This window comes from Peromyscus maniculatus, chromosome 9 (genome assembly GCF_049852395.1).
Source record: "Peromyscus maniculatus bairdii isolate BWxNUB_F1_BW_parent chromosome 9, HU_Pman_BW_mat_3.1, whole genome shotgun sequence".
Classification (NCBI taxonomy): Eukaryota; Metazoa; Chordata; class Mammalia; order Rodentia; family Cricetidae; genus Peromyscus; species Peromyscus maniculatus.
This window is the reverse complement of record NC_134860.1, coordinates 26,564,020-26,583,740: the sequence shown is the minus strand read 5'-3', so window position 1 is coordinate 26,583,740 and position 19,721 is coordinate 26,564,020. Positions and strand designations below refer to the sequence as shown.

General features: G+C 44.7%; 1 protein-coding gene across 12 annotated transcripts in view; it reads right to left on the bottom strand.

Annotated features, from left to right (window-relative positions):
• Nucleotides 1–19,721, bottom strand: part of Cadps (calcium dependent secretion activator) — a 440,161-nt gene that overhangs the window by 146,323 nt on the left and 274,117 nt on the right. For all 12 annotated transcript variants that reach the window (XM_076544508.1, XM_076544497.1, XM_076544503.1 and 9 more), the window contains exons 9-11: nucleotides 18,505–18,571; nucleotides 10,866–10,974; nucleotides 5,243–5,455 (exon numbers count right to left, since the gene is read on the bottom strand). In XM_076544508.1, coding sequence (XP_076400623.1) covers nucleotides 5,243–5,455; nucleotides 10,866–10,974; nucleotides 18,505–18,571 — 389 coding nt within the window. The remainder of the gene's footprint in view (nucleotides 1–5,242; nucleotides 5,456–10,865; nucleotides 10,975–18,504; nucleotides 18,572–19,721) is intronic.

Below are 19,721 nucleotides of genomic sequence, written 5' to 3'. Positions count from 1 at the left end.
CCTTTGTGAAGAAAGTATAAGGACTTATTTGTGTCTTTAATTTGTCACTGTTGTGTATAGACCATGTACTACAGCTCTGCTTTCAGAATTAATACTCAATGAGTTTTATTTGAGGGTATACCAGTAAGCCAAGTTGAATGAGCTCTCTAATGCTCAAATAATGCATTTACTTTATTAAATTGTAGCTTGCAATTTCAAGCATTGCTCAGTTAAGATCATTGGATTTCCTACCTCATCTTTCTACCTGCTATGGTATCCATGGTGACCACACCATTGGTAGCTGACCATTCTAATCTTAGGAATGGGGAAGGAGAACCAACAACAACAACAACACATCATTGTGTCAAAGTGCAAAATGATCTGTTTTCAGGCATTGAGCAGTCAGGTAACTGTGGATTCCATGAAACAATGGCATTGTTGGCCATTTCATTGTGATATTCATTAATATTCTTAGAAAGAAAAACATCAGAAGTTCCTGGTTGGCTTTACTCGAAAGTTCATTTGATGCCAATATGAAAGCCAAGGAGAGGAGGCAATTATGCACACATGACATGCATCCTAGCTTCAGTATGGAAGCTTACATTTCAAACCTAAGGTCAGGAAAATAACATGAGAGTTGTACTACAAAGTCTAGACATGAGGGAGATTGAAGAGGAGAGAGGAAGCACATTGCAGGTGTCAGATAATCGAGTCAGATTATCTGAGCTGTGCTAGCTATGGGGGAGCACTTACCCTTCAGTCCAGCTAGAAGTTAGCAGGGTAAGAAGGAACAAACCAGAATAACATAAAGACTAGCAACAAGGCTCAGGAAAGCAGACAGGAGTTCTAGCCTAGAAGCTACAGTTCTTGGGTTTGAGCAAAGATTGAACAAGAAAACTTAAAATAAAACAAAACAACAACAACAAAAATCAACCTCCCCCAAATCAACAATAATCTAAATCCCCCTGACTGTTGAAGATTATCTCTGTGGTGATAAAAACAGAGCAGTTCTCAGCAGCATCCAACTCTGGGGTGCATGATGTAGTTAACAGTTGTTAGTTGAGAAACAGACATTAAAACAACCAAATGTAAGCACTATATTCAGCAATCATTGACCAAAAGGCAAAGCTTAACATACCTTCTTTCCCCACCCCACACCAATGAGAACTGTATTATTCCTTTGTGTCATTTCTCTCATACCCGCTGACAGGGTAAGATGTCTTTATGAGCAGCCACTTGGTACAGTGAACTGTGGCAGTACTCAACTTTAGATTTGGGCATATCCAAAGTGTGCAACATTGGCTTTAGAAATTGGAGAATTACAAGTATTTGTTTAAAAAAAGAAAAAAAAAAAAAAAAAAAAAACAACTCGTGGAACTAGGTACCAACTCATAAAAACAAACTTAACTAAAATGGAAAAAATTAAATCAACAACACACATACAAAATAAAAACCACAGAAGAACAAAAGGTCTGAGAGGCTGAGGGAACCTCCCCAGATCTTTGCAGAATCACAAACAAATGAACAGCAGGATCTATTGTCCCCAGTTTTATCAATTCCATATCAATACTCCACTCCACTCTTTCTTAGACGTGTCTTTTCATTTCAAAATTGAACTTTTGAAATTGAAAAAAAATGCCAACTGCCCCCAAGAAGTCATTTAAACTGAATTTGGAAACACCCCAAAACACAGATTCTTAAAAGTCTCCCAAACTACAAAATGTCCCCTTCCCAAGATTCCCTGGAACAGACAGCGGCAGGACAAGATTGGAGTGTGTCTTAGTTTTTCTCTGTCCCCAAGCATTTCTATGTGGCTTCCCTTTTCTACGTGGCTTCTGTTGGATATGTAAATTCTGACGCAGCAGTTACCAAGTGAAGTCACTGAAAAATCATTAAGATCAGCGGCTGGTAAGAATGGGCAGGACTTTCACAAATACTCAGAACCAAGATTTAATTAGGTGTGTGCAATCAGGTATGCAGCAATGACCCTGACCTTTTGGAACTTAAGGAAACCCTTTTAAAATGCAATACTTGATTTTCTTTTACTTTCTCCTTTTTATCTTTTCTTTCTTCCCTTTTTTTTTCTAGCTAGAGAATCTGTGCTTGTGTTCATTTGTGAGATGATATGTAAACAAAACCAATCAACTCAATGTACGTGAATGACCAAGGTTTGCTATTTAGAACTATACTAGAATTAATATTTCCTTTCTCCTGCTTTGCAGTCCTCAGTGACCAACTTAGCTCAGTTTTCCAGATACTGAGGAGTTTCTGGGACACAGGATTGGAGGCTACAAGTAAGGGAGCCTCAAGCAAATGAAGGTGGGTCACCCCCCCCCCCAACAAAGCTTGACCTGTTAGATGGTTTGAGACAATACAGGCAGTCATGACCATTCTGTAGCAAGTTCCACTAAGTCTTATGAGCCCTACTCAAGGCCATGCTTTGTGTGTGTGTGTGTGTGTGCTTGCCAGGCATAATTGCCTTGTGACACCATGGGATGCAAAGCCCTGGTCCCCTTTCTGATCTTCCCTGTGGGTTTCTTTATTCTTAACTACCAATGTTCAAGGGCCAAAGGAGGTCTGGTTATATCTTCACTGGCTTCCTCTGCTGGTTTCTATGTCTGGGTAACAGAAGCACCCTGCTGGTACTGTGTTTGCAATAGACAGAATGTGAAGCAGTGTGGAGGCTCTGCTCCAGAGACAACAAAGCAGCAGTAGGGCCAAGGAAAACAGCATCACTGGGTTGCTTTATCACAGAGCCACTGGACACATCTGGGAAGACTGGGTACTGCACAATTCAATGAGTGTCATTCACATTTTTGTCTACGAGAAAGGAGCCTCCTGTAGTGAGCAATTGGAACGGCTGGGTGTGGTGGCCTTGCTCTTTGAGAGCCAGGTAGCGAGGAAGGCACCTCACACTCCCTGAAGTTCCTCCACTCCTAGGCAGAGTTTAAGAGGTCACCAGAGAAGAAGGTGGACTATTCCAGGTTCTGATCAATTTTATAGGCACATATATACTATCTCACTTGTCTTGACTAACTTGTATAATCTATACCATAGACTCTACAAGGATGATCTTCTTATTCCCAAGTCTGACCTTTTAGGATTTCCTAGATGACCCATCTAAGACATTTCAAATAGGGGTTGTGACATGTGTTGAATCACTGTGCATTCCGTTGAATCCTCTCTATTGGTTTCCAAAGACCTGCACTTCAGTTTTAGAACGAAATGAATTCTGTCTACATGGGGAACTCTACTGTTGGATCTCGTATATTTCCACAAAGGATTATCCCTCTTCAGAAGCTTCTGTGGGTCTTTTAAATTCTTCTGTGGGGGTGATGCTAGAGTTTCAGGACAGAGTCTTGCATGCTTCAAGTATATGTTCTATCTATCTCTCCATTCAGCTTTACCCCTGGATGTCCTTTCTCTTCCCTGTATTAGTGAAGAAATGCAGGGCCAATGACAAGCCATGCAGTCATTTCTTACCGTAGGTGGATGCCAGAATACAGACATGGGGTACAAAGTGAAATGACCTCAGGAGAATCAGAGATCATTTGGAAAGAAGAGAATTTTCCAAATATCACTTAAAATAGATCTTTCATGATTTGACTGGAATGGTGATTATAATTAGGATTTTTCTCATACAAAGATAATTCAGGAGGGTATGATGGATAACATCAGTTCCAAATATGTTAACAAGAGGCTGTTAGGCAGTGAGAGGGGAGGACCTGTCATACAGATGCCCTTTATTTAGAAATTCAATAAATACTGGCTATGCCTTATGTCAGTCAAGATCTTAGAGTGGGAATCTCAGGGGTAGCTCCTGCAGGGTTATCCCCTCTGCCCTGGTTCCAAGTTCATGTCTTTCTTATTCTTTCATGGTTGTCTGTGTGGAAAGCCACTGAATGTGGTTATTTGTCAGGTTCCACTAAGGAATGCCTCTTCTTTTAAGAAACCATCGGTACAGAACTGGGCGCCCCCACTGCGTAGTCTGCCTCCCCCAAAGACTCATAGCCTTGTCAGTTAGAAACACCCACAGTAGCGAGACTCGCTGAGAAGCCACTTTCCCGCCAGAGTTTCTGTAGCTGTAGAATTGTGGCAGCTCAAGTTCGGCTTAGGAGCAAGAGCAGAGCCCCAGGACACCCCAGGGCCATGCAGCCTGTGCTTTCGGCTCCCTGCTGTCATATCCATGCCTCCTAGATCTGGAAGCCAGCTCCCTAGCATTTGGACTGAAGCTCTGAGAAGTCTTCCTCGACTGTCTATTTGCCTAATGCCATCCTGATCTGGTGAGTGACCACTGTGTGACATTTGCCATGGTATTTGTCAATGTGTGAGATGGTCCCCTTTGGGGGCACCGACTTGTGGGTAATCTGGATCCTCCCTGGGATGCAGATGCTGTAAGAGCTAGAGCCTCATGAGACCTCCTCATTCATATGTCTCCTTGCTAGACAAGTGACCTATGCTGAATGGAGGAGTCTCCCACTGAAATAAGGAACCACCATGACAGTTGGTAGGAGGGACTCACACTGGAGTTATCCCTAGGTAAAGCTGAAGATCTCTGTGCAGAATAAACCATGGATCTGTAGATCTCTTGTTTAGTTTTCTTTAAAAAATGAAGATCTTTAAGAAGCCACTGGCTTTGGCTTTCACCTTAAGCTGGGTTTAGAAGTCTTGGGAGAGAAGTGCCCATACTCTGGGATACATGGCAGTAAGACAGGCAAAGAGACACAGGCAAAGGGAGATGCAGATGAACTGGGGCTGGTTTTGGGTCTCTGGTATTTCTGCTCAGAATGTGATTTTAGGTACGTGTCCCCCCCCCACCCCCCACTGCATGTGATAATGTCATCATTTATTTTTAAATGGTTCTAAATTGCAGATTTAAGTTTATTTCAAATCATCCCTATTTTTAAATTCCTTTTAATAGGAGGAGACGAAGCAACGATATACGGAATCTACCATATTTGAAGGACTCAAACAAATACGCATTTGGCTGTGAATTCCAAGCTCTCGGCAAAACCAAAAGATAGGCATAGACATAAAGTATACATTCTGTTGTTTAGTCCTTGGGAGGTAATGTCAAGTATTGCACTTTAAAATTACTTTCATGTAACATTTTGCCCCAAGTTTCGACCTGTATTAGCTACATGCCCCTAGCAAACATGATTTTGGGATACTATATAGAAAAGCAACTAGTTTTTCTCATTCAACTTTGGAAGATTTACTTTACAGAACTATTTTTTTTTTAAGAAATGGCTTATTTACTTACAAAATTGCGAAATGGGGGCGTCCAGCTGAGGCACATTTCCTCCCTTGGCATTGAGCTTCTGCACCTGGGTGGGGGGCACTGGTTTGTGCGACTGCCCAGTGGCCCGGTACATGGCTTGGACCCATAAGATCCGATCCTGTTCATCGTCACTTGCAAATATCACTGTGTCTCCTTCTTTGACTGCATTGAAGAAGGCTCGGCCACCCTCCAAACCTGCACAGAAGTGAAGAGCGACATCTAAGCTGAGGTGGGAAGATTTCAGCAGGGCCTGGTCCTTAGAAAGCAACGTCTCCAGCTTTTCCTTGGGCCAAGATGGGGAGGAGTAATGTATCTGACTCCTGGATGGGGTGCCTGTAAACTGCTTGACCACTGAGTGGGACCGGGGTGGTAAAGGAACACTTTACGACTGGCTCATGTCTTTTTGTCTTGCTGGTGACAATACATCAAGTAGACCGGTTAGACACCTGCCTATGAACACTTGAGTTCTCCCCCATATTGAACAACAAATCATCATTATCAACACACCATCATCATCACTAGCACCATTACAACAACCACATCTCTTGGTCCCTTCTCCCCTCAGTTGCTCCTCTGTTATTCTCTTTACAGTAAAGGAAGATCTCCACTGAGGCTTCTCAGTCATAAGTGCAAACGCGGCACATCTAGGTATTTTGATCAACTGCGGCTTCTGATTCCGTGGGTCTGCAGTGGAGCCCCAGACCCTGAGCTTCCAATGAGCTCTGATGAAGTAGATGCTTTGGGGCTGAGGATCATCTCTGAGCAGCAAGGGGCTCTCTCTATTAGGCCTTAAAGCTCCTCTGATCAGGTGGCAGCTTGCCTAAAAATTTTGTTGTCAAGGTCACCAGTGTTATTAACTTTGCCACATCTCAATGTGAAATCCTAATTCCACTCACTGTATCACATGATCAGCAGTGGTTGATACTCTCTTCTTGTGGAAGCATACTCCACAATTGTCTTTCAGGAAACCTGATGCCCCCAGGTGCCTCCCAGCGTGAGAGCATGTGGCGAGCTATTCTGTTTTGCTCACTGTTTGCTCTCCCTCTTCCTCCTCCTGACCTTCTAACTGTGGAAGTGTCCTGATGCTCTTCTGTTTTTCATTCCTTTGCTTACAATTTTGATGATGCCATCCGACCCTGAGGAATGTGCTGAGGGTTCTTACATTTCCCTGCACTCTGGAGTTCTCCCTTCAACTCCAGACCTAGGTTAGAGGTGGCCCTCTAGACTTTGCACACGGATGGACATCTCAAGTATGCCACACCCAATGCTGAACTCCCGACCTTTGTCCTAACCTTTCCACCTTTGGAGAGTTGGGCCCATGCAGCTCGAAAGTGCAGTCCACTTTGGGCTAGTTTTGTTTCTGTCATTAATTTCTCCCGTGGATATTGAGATGCTGATGCTACTATCCCTGGGTCACCAGAATGGGGACCTTTCTGTTGCCACAAGTGCTGGCTTCTGAATCTGACTGTAATTACCTTGAACAGTCTCCTGCTTCAACTGGCTACCTCCAGTCTCATGCTCTAGTGTCAATTCTCAGTGTAGAACCCAGTCTGTTTCCTATAATAGGTCATGCGATTTCTCTGCTGAACTCACCAGAGGCTCTGCCCTATTGAAAGAAAACCCCAGGTTCTTTCAAGGTTTGTAATTCACATCAATTGATTCTCTTCCACCTGCCATCTCTCCTTTCTTCTTTTCATGTATGCACTTTATATCTGCACGATTATATCACACCCTGCCTCCTCCATATCTTTGAATGAAAGTCACACTCTTAGGAGGTCTGCTTTGACCTCTGTCTCTGATAACCTGTCTCTATCATCTTGACTAATTTTTCTCTATTATTCTTTTTTAAAAGATTTCTCTCTCTCTCTCTCTCTCTCTCTCTCTCTCTCTCTCTCTCTCTCTCTCTCTCTCTCTCTCTCTCTCTCTCCTCTCTCTCTCTCTCTCTGTTTGTGTTTGTGCCCCCACATATACATGGAGACCAGAAGAGGATGTTAGATCCCTTGGAGCTGGAGTTACAGGTAGTATGCTTCCCAACATGAGTGCTAGGACCCAAACTCCGGTCCTCTGGAAGAAGAGGAAATGTTCTTAATTGCTAAACCATCTCTCCAGCCCTCAGTTCCTCTTAACTAACTTCTAGTAAGTTCCATAATTCACTTTGTATCATAAGGACAAAAGTCTTGTCTGACTTAACCTCTTCCCTTTCTTTGGTATCTAGCATAATGTATGGACACAAAGTAAGTGCTCAACTAATATTTACTTGGTCTCAGTTTTCAGTAGGTCATTCTCAAGGTCACTGATTAGGACAACGAGGGTGGACACATCTCTATGGGCTTAGGCCAAAGTTAGCTCACGTCCATTAACATACTCCAGGAGCCCGCATTTTCAGTGAGTTGGTTCTCTAGCTAGGTACAAAGTTTATACCTTCATCAGATATGTACCATATCCCCAATAGCAGAGAGCCAAGAGGCTCGTGACTGACAGGTTAGCATCTCCAAGTTGCCAGTGAAGACCAGTCAGGAGTCTGTCTGCTGTGGTGCTGGGTGCTATTGCTGGTGGCCTGAAGACATTGCGCTCATCAGGTTAATCCAGGTACCTCTTTACAAGTGTTTATACATTGTGGGGATTTTTCATTTATAATGGGCAGGGGATATGGGAAATAAATAGCTACTTCTTAATTTTTAAAATCATTTATTTACACATATATGTCTCTGTGTATGGGCATATATATATATGTGTGTGCAGGTGTCTGTGGAGACCAGAAGAGACCATCAAATTCCTTGGAGCTGGAGTTATATTTCATTGTGAGTCACCCGATGTGGGTGCTGAAACCTGAACCAGCAGGCACCTTAACCACTGAGCTATCTCTCTAGCCCATTACTTCTTTACAAAGAGGAGCCAGGGTCACAACATCAAAACAGCTTTAAGGAAGGCTTTCTGGTGGTTTTTATTCTGAGGAGGTGTTTATTTGGTTTCTCATAAGTGGTATAACATGTGTGATCTAGGAAGGATGGTGCATACTTAACAAACTGGGAACCCAGCTAACTTCATGGATGACAGACTAAGAAGGAAACTTTTGAAAAGAAGGAAGAGCTTTGAGGGATGCCTCTGTCTTAGAAATGAGCATCATGGAGCCAAGAAAAAGGGTGGGTTAACAGATCACATGTGCTTACCCTCATGGTAACCTTGGAAATACGCCACCATACTCCAATCGGTAGATATCAGGGTTGACCTTGTTTGAGAGGCCCTTCCTACTACCTCAATCCTCTTCTCCCCTGGGCTCTATTGATGGACAGGGGTAGGATAAAATGTCTGAAGCAATGGTCAGAAAGACATTGGAGGACATATTTAGGAAGCATGGAACTCTCACTATTGTAGTCACTCAGGGCAGAGAGAAAAAAGCACTGTTCCCCAATCTTTATTTAAGGCACCCAATGGCTCTATGTAATCTAAATTTTATTATTCCCATTTCATAGGTGAGGAAACCAAGTTCTGGAGAAGAGTACAAGTATTCACTGGATACAAAGCTGGCCTGTAAGTGCAGAAGTGGGCTTCTAACCCACTTTGTTTGGCATCAGGGCAGATCAATGTAACCATGGAAATATTCTGAATGCCTATAATTTTATTGGGAGACTTGATTGCTTAATTGAGAAACTGTTGCCTACTCTCCAGACAACCAAAAAAAATTAAGTGGCGAATTTTCATTCTGAGCTTAAAAGGAACAGTTCACAAACAAATCTTATGGTGGTCCATCAGTTCTCTGGGTCAGCATGCTAAGGCTGTTCATCAGCCCTCTGGGTCAGCATGCTAATACTGTTTATCAGGTCTCTGGGTCAGCATGCTAAAGCCCCTAAACAGGTAGTTTACTGAACACAAATGTCTGTGTCTCAGTGACTGTGATCCCATGGAAGGACTTCAGTTACTTATGGGAAATAAGAAGAATAGAATACAATGGTGCCCAACAACTTCTTTAATAGCTCACAAAGCCAAGAGGAGGGACAAGACAGACCCTAATAGGCTCACCTTCCAAGAGCATCCCCTGGTCTCTGAACATACTGGTTCCCCCTCACCCTGGCCTTCTGGCCTCCACCTCTAAGACATACGTCTCAGGCACAACTGAATTTACTTTTTAAAAAGTCTTCTGAGTGAAAAAAAAAAAAAAGAAACTTGAGAGAAATCCAAACCACTACTCAATGCCCCAAAGGCTGGCTTTTCAATGTGAAATCTTGTCATTCTGTGATGTTGCATAGAACTGTTTATTTCAAACTTCAGGTTCTGTTCATCATGAAAACTTCTGGGCAAAGACATGAGTTCAGATCTTACAGAGCCAGCACTCTACAGCTGCAGCTACCACAGCAGAATATAGTTACAAACAGAAACAGGAAAGGGCTGGACCATTTGAATCACCCAGGGCCAGGGTTTTGAGGGGGCTGATGTCCCTAGGTGGGGCCAGGTCTTCTCTATCATATATTTTGGGGTTAATATCTCATAAGCTCCATCTTCTCTCAAACTCCCTTTTTTTCTTTTTCTTTCTTTCTTTTTTTTTTTTTTCTGTGTATTTTGTTGCACGTGGAAGAGCAATATGGGAGTTGAAAAAAAGGTTTTGGGCCAAATGATGCAGTGTGGTTGGAAAAGCCTTGTGTAGATTTGGCATAAAAATGAACTTCTCCGGGAGAGGGCTGTCGGTGCTTGCTGTTCATTAATATGCTGAAATGATTTCGCACCCCCCCACTCGTTCTGAAGGTTCTTTGAGACTGATTTCTATTCAGTTTTCTGGGAAAAAAATAAAATGGGTATGGGGAGAGGTGTGAGGGGGCAGGATGTAGAATGTGTGCAATGTAGAACTTACAAGAAATATCACCACTTGCGAGGCTCACTTCCCTACATAAGCCCGGGTGCTTCGACGCCTCTATCAGAGAGGTAACTTATAAGGAACACAGGCGGGGAGAGCAAGTTTCTTCCTCGGGTTCCATCAGCTAACCTTGTGTGTTCCCAGACTGTGGCCAGGGGACATCATGCACAGAGGGCAGCTTTCCTTACACACCAAAACACAACGACACACACCGAGGCTGGAGAGATGGTTCAGGTTGGGGCGGAGGAGTCGACTCTGCTGTACAGGGTGAGGGCCTGGTTTCCAGCACCCGTGTACCCGTTGGGCTCGTACCTGTGAGCCTAGTGCTGGAGTGGGTGGAGACTCTGGCATTTGATGGCCAGCCCACCAGCCTAGCCAGTCCCTGAGGGCCAGCTTCAGTGAGAGACAATGCACACAACTCACAGCTGTGGTCTCCACATGCACACATGTGCACTCATATGTACATGGACACACAGACACACTCCACACAATCTCACACAAATGCAGTCCCTGGTATACAAGTGTATATTCTTTTTCATGAATATTTTCAGCATCATACAACAGAGTACATCATTGAGTTGGTCCCAGGAATATAAAAGCCAAAATGTGTGCTTCCTTTTTGGACTAGAGACTCTCTGATGTAACAGCTTACTGTCTAGGTCTAGCATGGACCAAGTATCTGGCCAGCATAAGCTTGTCATTGGCTTGAGAGAGATGAGCACTTTGTGGGGCCATGGCCTAGGAAAGGGTGGGTACCTGGCTGGGGATCAGTGTAATCCACAGTGTAGCCATCCAGCTGGAGGAGTTCCTGGGGCTCTGCTTTCTTCTCTCGATAGCTGCACATGGCGAAAGTGTATTGGCTGACCTGCAGGAAGAAAGAGCAGACCGTGAGACTGTCCCACCACCACTCCCCATGTCCCAGAAAACTGTCCACGTTCAACTGCAACCCTGGTCCTCTGCTGTCTCAGTCACACTGTCATAGCATCCAATGGTGGCCATGAGGGTAAAATGGGTTTATGTGTGGAATGCACTTAAGAGTCTGTCCCTGACACTTAGTAGGTACTTGGAAATAGTCAACTGCTATCATTACTGTTATTTGGTTTTTATTTTTGCCTTCAGCTTGTACATGTTTATATGGGCACAGGTGTATGTGTGTGCATGTGGGGGATACATTTACACATATGTGAACCTGTGTTTGGGGGTTCAAGGTCAGGCTCAGGTGTCATATGAGGAGTCACCCACCCTGTTGTTGGACACTGTTTCTCATCAGCCTGTAAGTCACTGGTTAGGCAGAGCTGACTGGGCAGCAAGCCCCTCTTAATGTAGATTCTGGGTGGTCTCTCCAGACTCTCATTACCATGTTGAGACAGGTCTCTCTATGTAGCTCAGTTTGGCCTTGAGTTTCTGATTCTCCTCCCTCACCTTCTGAGTTATGGGGTCACCCTATGCACTGCCACATCCCACAATTGCTGTTCTTACAATGATTGGGTCAACACATACTTTTGTGGCAGCAGTTTTATGAGTATTACCTAATACAGTGGTGGCCTGGCCGGGGCTGTCATGCCTATAGATACAATGTAAGCTGTTTGGCAGGAAGTTAGAGAACAGAAGGTGATGTCTTCATAGCTGATAGAGGCCGGGGAGATGGCCTGGTGGGTAAAGCACAGATCATGTAAGTATGAGGACCTGTGTTGGGTTCCCTGGAACCCATGCAAAGCCATAGTGTGATTCTACAATCCAGTGCTCTTATGGACAGACAAGAAGCAGACACAGGAGATCGCCAGAAACCCACAGGCCAGCCAGCCTGCCATACACAGTGAGGAACAACAAGAGATCCTGCCTCAGACAAGGTGGGAGTCAAGGACTGCCCCCAAGGTTGTTGTTTTGACCTGCACTGTGGTACACATGTACTTGCACTCACGAAAACGTATGCTCTCTCGCTCTCCCCTTCTCTCCTTTCTCTTCTCCTCTCTCCCCCTTCTCCTCTCTCTCCTTCTCCCCCCCCCCCCCCCGACCGTGTACATATACAGTCAGCACTGCTTTTGCAGTCCCGTCTTAGCATTGAGTTTCTCTTGTTGTTTCTGGCTACCCACAGCTATCGAAGGGGCACTTGCAGCTTCTTGGTAAAGTCTCCCGTGTGTCTCAGACAAGTGCGGCAGTGACATGCTGTCACAAGCAATGAGCGCTCAACTGCTAGGTGCCAGTCACAGCCAGGCAGCCCCAGCCCCGACGGCATGGCCCTTGTCACTGGTGCCCTAAATGGCAGCCCTCACTTTACTGATATTGGCATTCCACGGCAGTGCAGGGTGGCGCTCCAAGCTGCAGGCCCGCCTTCGGGACCCTGTTGTCACTGTGTATCCAGAACTGGCGAGGATGCTTCACTGTTCTACATCTGGCCTGTTGGCGAGGAGCCTGTGGCAAAGCAGGCTTACCCCCATTTTCCAGCCAAGCTCACAGGCACATTTACCATCATCCGAGGATGTCAGATGCCTGGGTGAAGGACTGCCACATCCCTCACCCTCTACTTCTCTTTATTGAAAGAGACATTTTCTAAGCAGACTTTAAACCCAGCTAGGGACAACTTAGTCACCTCCACAGCGAGACTGGTCTCCTTTTAATGGCAATTAAGACCGGTGCTTTCAGGCCCCACAATATACTGCGCTGTCCCGAGTCCTGAAGGTTCAGAGTAAGAGGAAAGAGAATGCTCACGTGGTTGGTTTGTCTGTTGCTGCCCTCTGTTGGTTCTTCAGGAGATTTTTACTACCCAGTTTGGGCTTCTGAAGAATGGATGCACTGCTCCCCACATAAGGGAAACCAGGCTAGACTACAAGGAGAATTTTCATAAGGGAACATGAACTAGTTCATTGTACCAAGCAGGACACCCCGAGATGCCCTTCTCCTACAACAGAGGTCCCCACCCAGGTCCCATAAGCTGCCATGTCTTTCAACCTCATTGTTCTTATCTGTGCTGTGCCCTTTTCTTCCTTAAGTCCCCTCCTTCCTTCTCCCCCCTCCTCCTCCATATCCCCCTAAGTACCTTCTTGTTACTGAGTAGTTACTAAGATTTCCATACCATGTGTGAGGCCCATACAGCTATCACTCCATCCATTAGTGTGTGTAACTAAGTAGTCCCCATGTATCTGGCACCATCATGTAGCTCAGAGGTGAGTTTGTCTGTAGATGATCAGTTCTTCGAAGGAGTACCGTGGATCTATTTACACACCCACATGCAAACCCTATCATACAACAATGGGCATTTGCTAAGAGTCTGACAGGTAGGGACTTTGTTCAATCCGTGATGTTCTTCTCCACATTTTACAGGGTCTCTTCACGTACAGCACCAGGGTATTCCAACCTGGGACTGGTCCTACCCACAACAACTTCTCCATGATGCCCCCTCCCTGTGACACTGGCAGGAGACATTGCTAGATCACTCCTGCAGTGAGTTAGAGCGGTTGTTTCACCTGGCCACGGGAGACAGGGTAGAGCTTATCAATAAGGTCAGTGCATTGATATGCACTTTAGGTCCCGAACACACCACAACCCAAAGGCGTGACTTCCGGAGGCGGGTTTCTACCACTCCCGGGCCCTTAGCTCGCTCCTGTCCTGGTCCAGCCGCTCCTTTCCCGCAGTCTGCTGCTGCCCTCTTCTGGCAGTACTGGTGACGTGCCCTGCACACTGAGGCAGAGAGGCTTGGCAAAGAAACCAAACCAGACCCCCAAACCCAACTAAACAAACCTGCATTGGCTCAGCGGGAGCATTTTCTTCTTTAGGGTTTGACAATTTACTTTGAGATTCAAAGGAGGGAAGAATATCCTTGGAATAATTCCAAATATCGTGCATTTTAGATGAACCTTAGTTTTTCTAGAATGCTTTGAGGTTACCCAGGAGCTAACAAAGATTTGGGGACTTAAAATTGTTTAAAGCAGCCACATTTTACTAATAGAAAGCTGTTCTCAATGAAATTCATGTTTCTTCTTAAATTGTGATTTTCTTTCCTTTTGAGTGGTTCTGGGACTGGATTTAGGTTCTCACACATTCTAGGCTAGTGTTCTCCTCTGTGCTACACCCCAGCTTTGGATTTATTTGGATGAAAAGTTAAGGAGACAGAAAGTGCCATTGTAATCATGTCATTGGCAGAATCTAGAAAGTGTTTGTAGAAGTCAGAGAGGCCACAGAGCAGAGTTGAGATTTGATGATCTCGAGCGACCGGCACAGGACTTACAAGGGTCCTAGTCTATGTCAATGGGATCTTTAGCAGCACAGACAGCTGGGTAGAGTTGAGGATAGACTCCAGGATTTGTGAGGCTTTGATCAAAGTTCTATTTTACAGGTGGTTGGACTTTGGCTCCTTTGGCTCATTTCCTGGTGCTTTTAAAAGGGAAAGAGGCTATAAAGGAGTGAGCAGCCATTGTCTGCATCAGCATCTGTGTATATATTGGGTTGTAGAAAATTCTGAATAGGCAAATTCTTCAAAATGAGACCAATGGAAATCAGAGTCTCAGCTGAGATTACTGGAGTAGGAGTTGAGAGTAGCTCAGGGGTAGAGCAGGAGAGAGCCGCTCCAGGACCTAGGTCTAATTCCCCAAACCAAAAAACAAACACACAAGACAAACAAAACAAACCAAGAAGTTGGGTGTGGTGGAATACAGCCTTAATACTAGCACTTGAAGGCCAGAGGAAGGACGATCACCAGTTAAAGCAAAGGCTAGGCTATATATAGTGAGAGCCTATCTAAAATTCTAATCAACCAACCAGTTAAACAAACCAAACAGGAAATGAAAAGGGTAAACCCTAGAAAACTAGTTTGGCATATTTCCTGTCATTTGCAACCAGAATACAACCCTATGCACATCCTTCAGTGTAACTGTGTGGAAACACATTCACTCACAATTTTAAAACACTCAACTACTTACATGACTTATAATTCATTTGTGAGAGTAACCTATTTTAATAGTGTATCTTGGTGGGTTATTAAAATACTGCTAGCCAAGTCATTTTGTGTTATCTAACTATAGTTATCTCTTTCAACTCTAGTATCTTTTCTGAAGGCTGGAATAGCGAGAGATTTTAGTCATGATGTCTATAGGAAACCTAAAACAGAGGATGTGCCTTTAGGAATCACACTGTTCAATGAAATGCAAAGTAAACAAATTCTAGGACACTTTGTATGTGTAAATCTCTTTGGGCAACAGACCCACCTACATGTTTAGTTATATAAGGCAGATGCAGTCTGAAGACCTGTGTTATGCTTTGTAGTTGGCTGGACAACAGCCACCATCATTAAAATATTTAAAAATTAATTTTATGTGTATAGATGCTTTGTGTACACATATATCTGTGCAGCGATGTGTGAATCATAGCTGTGGAGGCCAGAAGGGGGTGTCATATCCCTGGAGCTGGAGTTACGGATGGGTGTGAGCCACCAGTTAGATGCTGGGAAACAAACCTGGGTCTTCTGAAGAGCAGCCTCTCTGGGCCCATCAACCTCAGTCTTTGAATAGGCCACGTAGGCGCTTTGAGTCTCAGCTTTGGCTAATGTTAATTTGGAGAAAATCTGTACTCACTATAGTATAGACATCTGCAAAGACCAGCTTTAGGAACTCTTTGTAAACTCCAAGGAACCATAGAAATATGCTAATATTAGCATTTTTTAGAGGCAATTTAAAATACAATATGGCAGGACTGAGATGAGAATGAAATACTGTGAAAAAAGGGAACACTGACCCCTCCTTTTTTTTTTTTAAACCAGAAATAGTCTGTACATTGAAGAAAAACAATACTCTTTTTGAGACAGATTCTCATTTATCACAGATTGGCTTTGAAGTTGCTACTTAGCCAAAGATGATCATGAACTTCTGATCCTTCTGCCTCCCCTTCCCAGATGCTTGGGTCTACCAACTGAGCTATATTCCCAGTTCCATATCTTTAAGGTATCAATGGAGTAGAGATGAGACTTTCTGATCTGGAATGGACACAAGCTCCCCTTGCTCCCCTCTACACTCACATCTGGAGTTCTGACCACTGAGTAGCACTCCTTGGAACTGATGTCTTCCTAGTTACCAATGGTTTGTCTACACTGTAGTCAGTAGGAGTGATGACGGTCCCCCTCCCTGGTCCTTGCCACTTTCCTACAGACTGACAGTGAGTCCCAAGGAACATCTTGATGCAGGATGCCAGTGAATCATATCCCTTTCATCATTGGGTGATAGGCTGCAGGTAAACCTAAAAGGTGTAGAAACTTCAGGTAAACCTAAAGACATAGACACTTTAGGGACCATGGCCGAGGGGGCTTTGCCATGCTTCTTGCTTATAATTATCCATTTAGTTCCTTTTACCCTCAGTTCGGTTGTCAACAGGAAGCCCTGAATTTAGTTTGGCAGCCTGTAGTCAACTCCACGAGACCAAGACCAGGCAACTGGTGCCTTGACACTGCCTTCCCATCACCTTGGTGATGAAGGAGCTGACGTGTCCACTGAGACTGGTAGAGATGAAAGGTCTGGTCTGCCTGAGACAGAGGTTCGACTGATTGGGGATGGGGTGGGGACTGCTACCGTAGGGAGCACCCCCCCACACACACACACAAAGCCTCTTGACATCCTCCACTGCAGCTGTCCTCCTCTCTAGGAATGCCATAGAGCCTCAGATGGCCTGTGCCCTTTATGCTTTTCCAAAGTCAGCACACAGCTCCCCCTTTTTTGAAAGCCATGGTGTGATTCTCATCTCCTCTTAGAGGAAGTCTGTGTGTGATTCTCATCTCCTCTTAGAGGAAGTCTGTGTGTAAAGGCTCCAAAACATCTGTGTTCCAGTTGCACAGCCAAAAAAAGCCATTCTCTTCTTTTGGGTTCAGTACACAGCATGCAGACACAGCTTCCCTGACATTTTCTGCACATTTCCTTTTGCACACCCCCTACCCCAGTTTCTTCCCTAAAGCTTCTTCTTCTAAAGAAAGATCAGCTACTTGTGTGTGCATACATGCCTGTGTGTGTGCGTGGATATACATTGCATTCACATGTGTGCCAACACACATGCCTATGGAGGCCAGAGGTCAATGTCCAGTCTCCTCTGCAATTACTCTCTACTCTATCTTTTGAGACAAAGTCTCTTACAGAAACTGGAGATAGCCAGTTCACCCAGACTGGCTGTCCAGTGAGCCCCAGAGACCTTCCCATCTCTGCTTCCTCAGCCCTGGGATTGTGGGTGAGCAGTGCTCCTGGCTCATTTTTATTTATTTTTCATTTTTAATGTGAGTTCTGGGAATCAAATGCTTGCATGGCAAGCACGTTCCTGACTGAGTCTTCTCCCCAGCCTGAGGTGAGCCGCTTCTAGACATTCTTTCATTTCAGAGATTCTCAGAGAAAAGTCATGCATTGAGTGAAGCACTCCTGGGTATGCAGAATGCAGAGACCCCGTGTCTTGTTTACTCTCTGGGAAGACGTCATCACCTTCGGTCTAGACCACATGATCTGTCCTTTTTCAGAACCGTCTGGTGTTGTCAGGCATTGCCTCTCCTTCCTTTATCTTTCTTTTGGCCAAACAGTTGCTGATGGCTTCTGTAGAGGCTGGGAAGGTATGCGAGGGTCTTGTAGGCAATCGGGAGCTCCTGTGCATGAGTCGGAACCCACTTGGCCCTGAACCAGCACAGAGGTTTCAATGACACACTTGAGTGGGTTTCTACAGTGGAGGCCCGACAATGCAGTGTTGCCAGGAACCGTCACTTGGACCTGCTGCCATGCAGTGAGACTCAACACAAGCATGACTCCAAACACAAGCCAGAGAGCTCATGAGAATGATTACCAGGTGAGACACTTTGTGACGTGTTTCAGAGAGTACTGCAATAAACATTTTGTGGATTGAGTATGCTAGTATGGTTTTTGTGCCTCGGGGAGGCTGCATATTGGAAGGAGTTAATGGCAAATTCCTTGTCAAACTGAACAATTTCAAGTGCAAATCAAACAAACCAACAGCAAAAGGGGTGAGGAGGCTTTGTGGAGATATGTGCTACAAATCTATGCAAAAAAAATTTTATATGTACCTGGGAGAACCAAGTTATTGTTTCTACATTAGCAACATGTCATTAATATCCATGTGTGAGTCTACTTCCATGTTTGGCTCTGTGTATCCATAGGTGTTCTTTGTGGTATTGTAACAGTCAAACAGTAACAGTCAAACAGGTAAAATCCAGAAATTCATCAAAAAGGGAATATTTTTCAGTTATGGGCGCTAGAACTCTCTGTGTGGTTCCTCGAGTTTATAACCTGGAAAGAATCATGGAGCTAAATGCTTGGCCCTTGTGGTCTCCGGGTGTCAGACCTCAGTTAAAAAGTGTGCATTCATCCTGCCAAGTCTGTAATATGGATCGTTCTTAAGACTGGTAACAGAGTTGAAGAGTTACCTGCACCAACACAAAGAACCTCTTCTTCCACCTCTTCCACACATTCTTACCAATGGTCCATAAGTACCTATGGAAACAAAAGACCAGAGCGGCATTAGTGCCCGAGGGAATGCACTATTCATCACACTTACCAGGAAAACCAGACCTCATACACGAGCCCATGAGCTCAGAAATGCATCCAGATTTGAGAACTGTAAATGAGAAGCAGGTACAATTCATGTACACCCAGAGGCGGGATTATGGCCTGTCAGCATACTTGACTTCTGTTCCTGGACTGATTTGAAAGCACTTTGGAAGAGGGTACTCTTTGTTTGGTATGCTTATGTTCTAGAAAGTCTTTTAGGCAGGGAAACTCCTGAAAGACTATGCCCAAGCCAGAAAGGAAAGGAGGGAGGGAGGGAGGTAGGTAGGTAGGAAGGGAGGGAAGGAAGAAGGGAGAGAGAGGAGGAGGGAAGGAGGGAGGGAGGGAGGGAGGAAGGAAGGGAGAGAGATGGAGAGCACAAAATCTCACATGATCAGATCTTGTCATCATACACTCAGGTAAACCCCTCCCTTGTTTTCTTCTGCTTTCTTGGAAATGCTACATTGTTCTAGAAAGTTCCCGGGTAACCTGGGATGCCCTCTACTCCCGGCCCCTTTCTATATATTTCTGTTGATGGAAACTAGTCTTTATATATAAATAATGAAATAAAAAGGAGAGGTAAAACTACAGACGCAGAAGTCAGAAAAGTCTGGAGGTGTCAAGACAAATGTAAGGATCCACTTCATGGATAATTCATTAGCAACATGATCTGTTTACCTACTACATGGACCTTGATCAAGAAACGGGGGCTGGAAGCTTCAGAATCAAGGGAGGGGACATTGGGTGATGTTTAAATGTGTTAAGTTTCACCTTGCAGAAATTAACTGGATGACTTCTAAATCTATGCTTCTGCTGGAAACAGACGGGTCTTCGCTTTGCAGCAGAAGGAAAGCACCCTCGTACAGGTTTTCCTGCTGACACAACTTAAGGGTTCTTTTCTAGACCTTCAGACCAGAATCCCTGAGGTAATTCTAGACCACTCTGTTTCCATCTCCCCATTCTCTAGGCAGCAGGTACCACTGGGTTTTTAGCTCCTTGAATGTTCCCCTCCCTCCCTCATTCTCTGCCCAGCTCCCCTCACATTTTCCAGGCCCTGCTAACATCACTTGGCCTATGGCCCCCTGGAGAGAAAGCT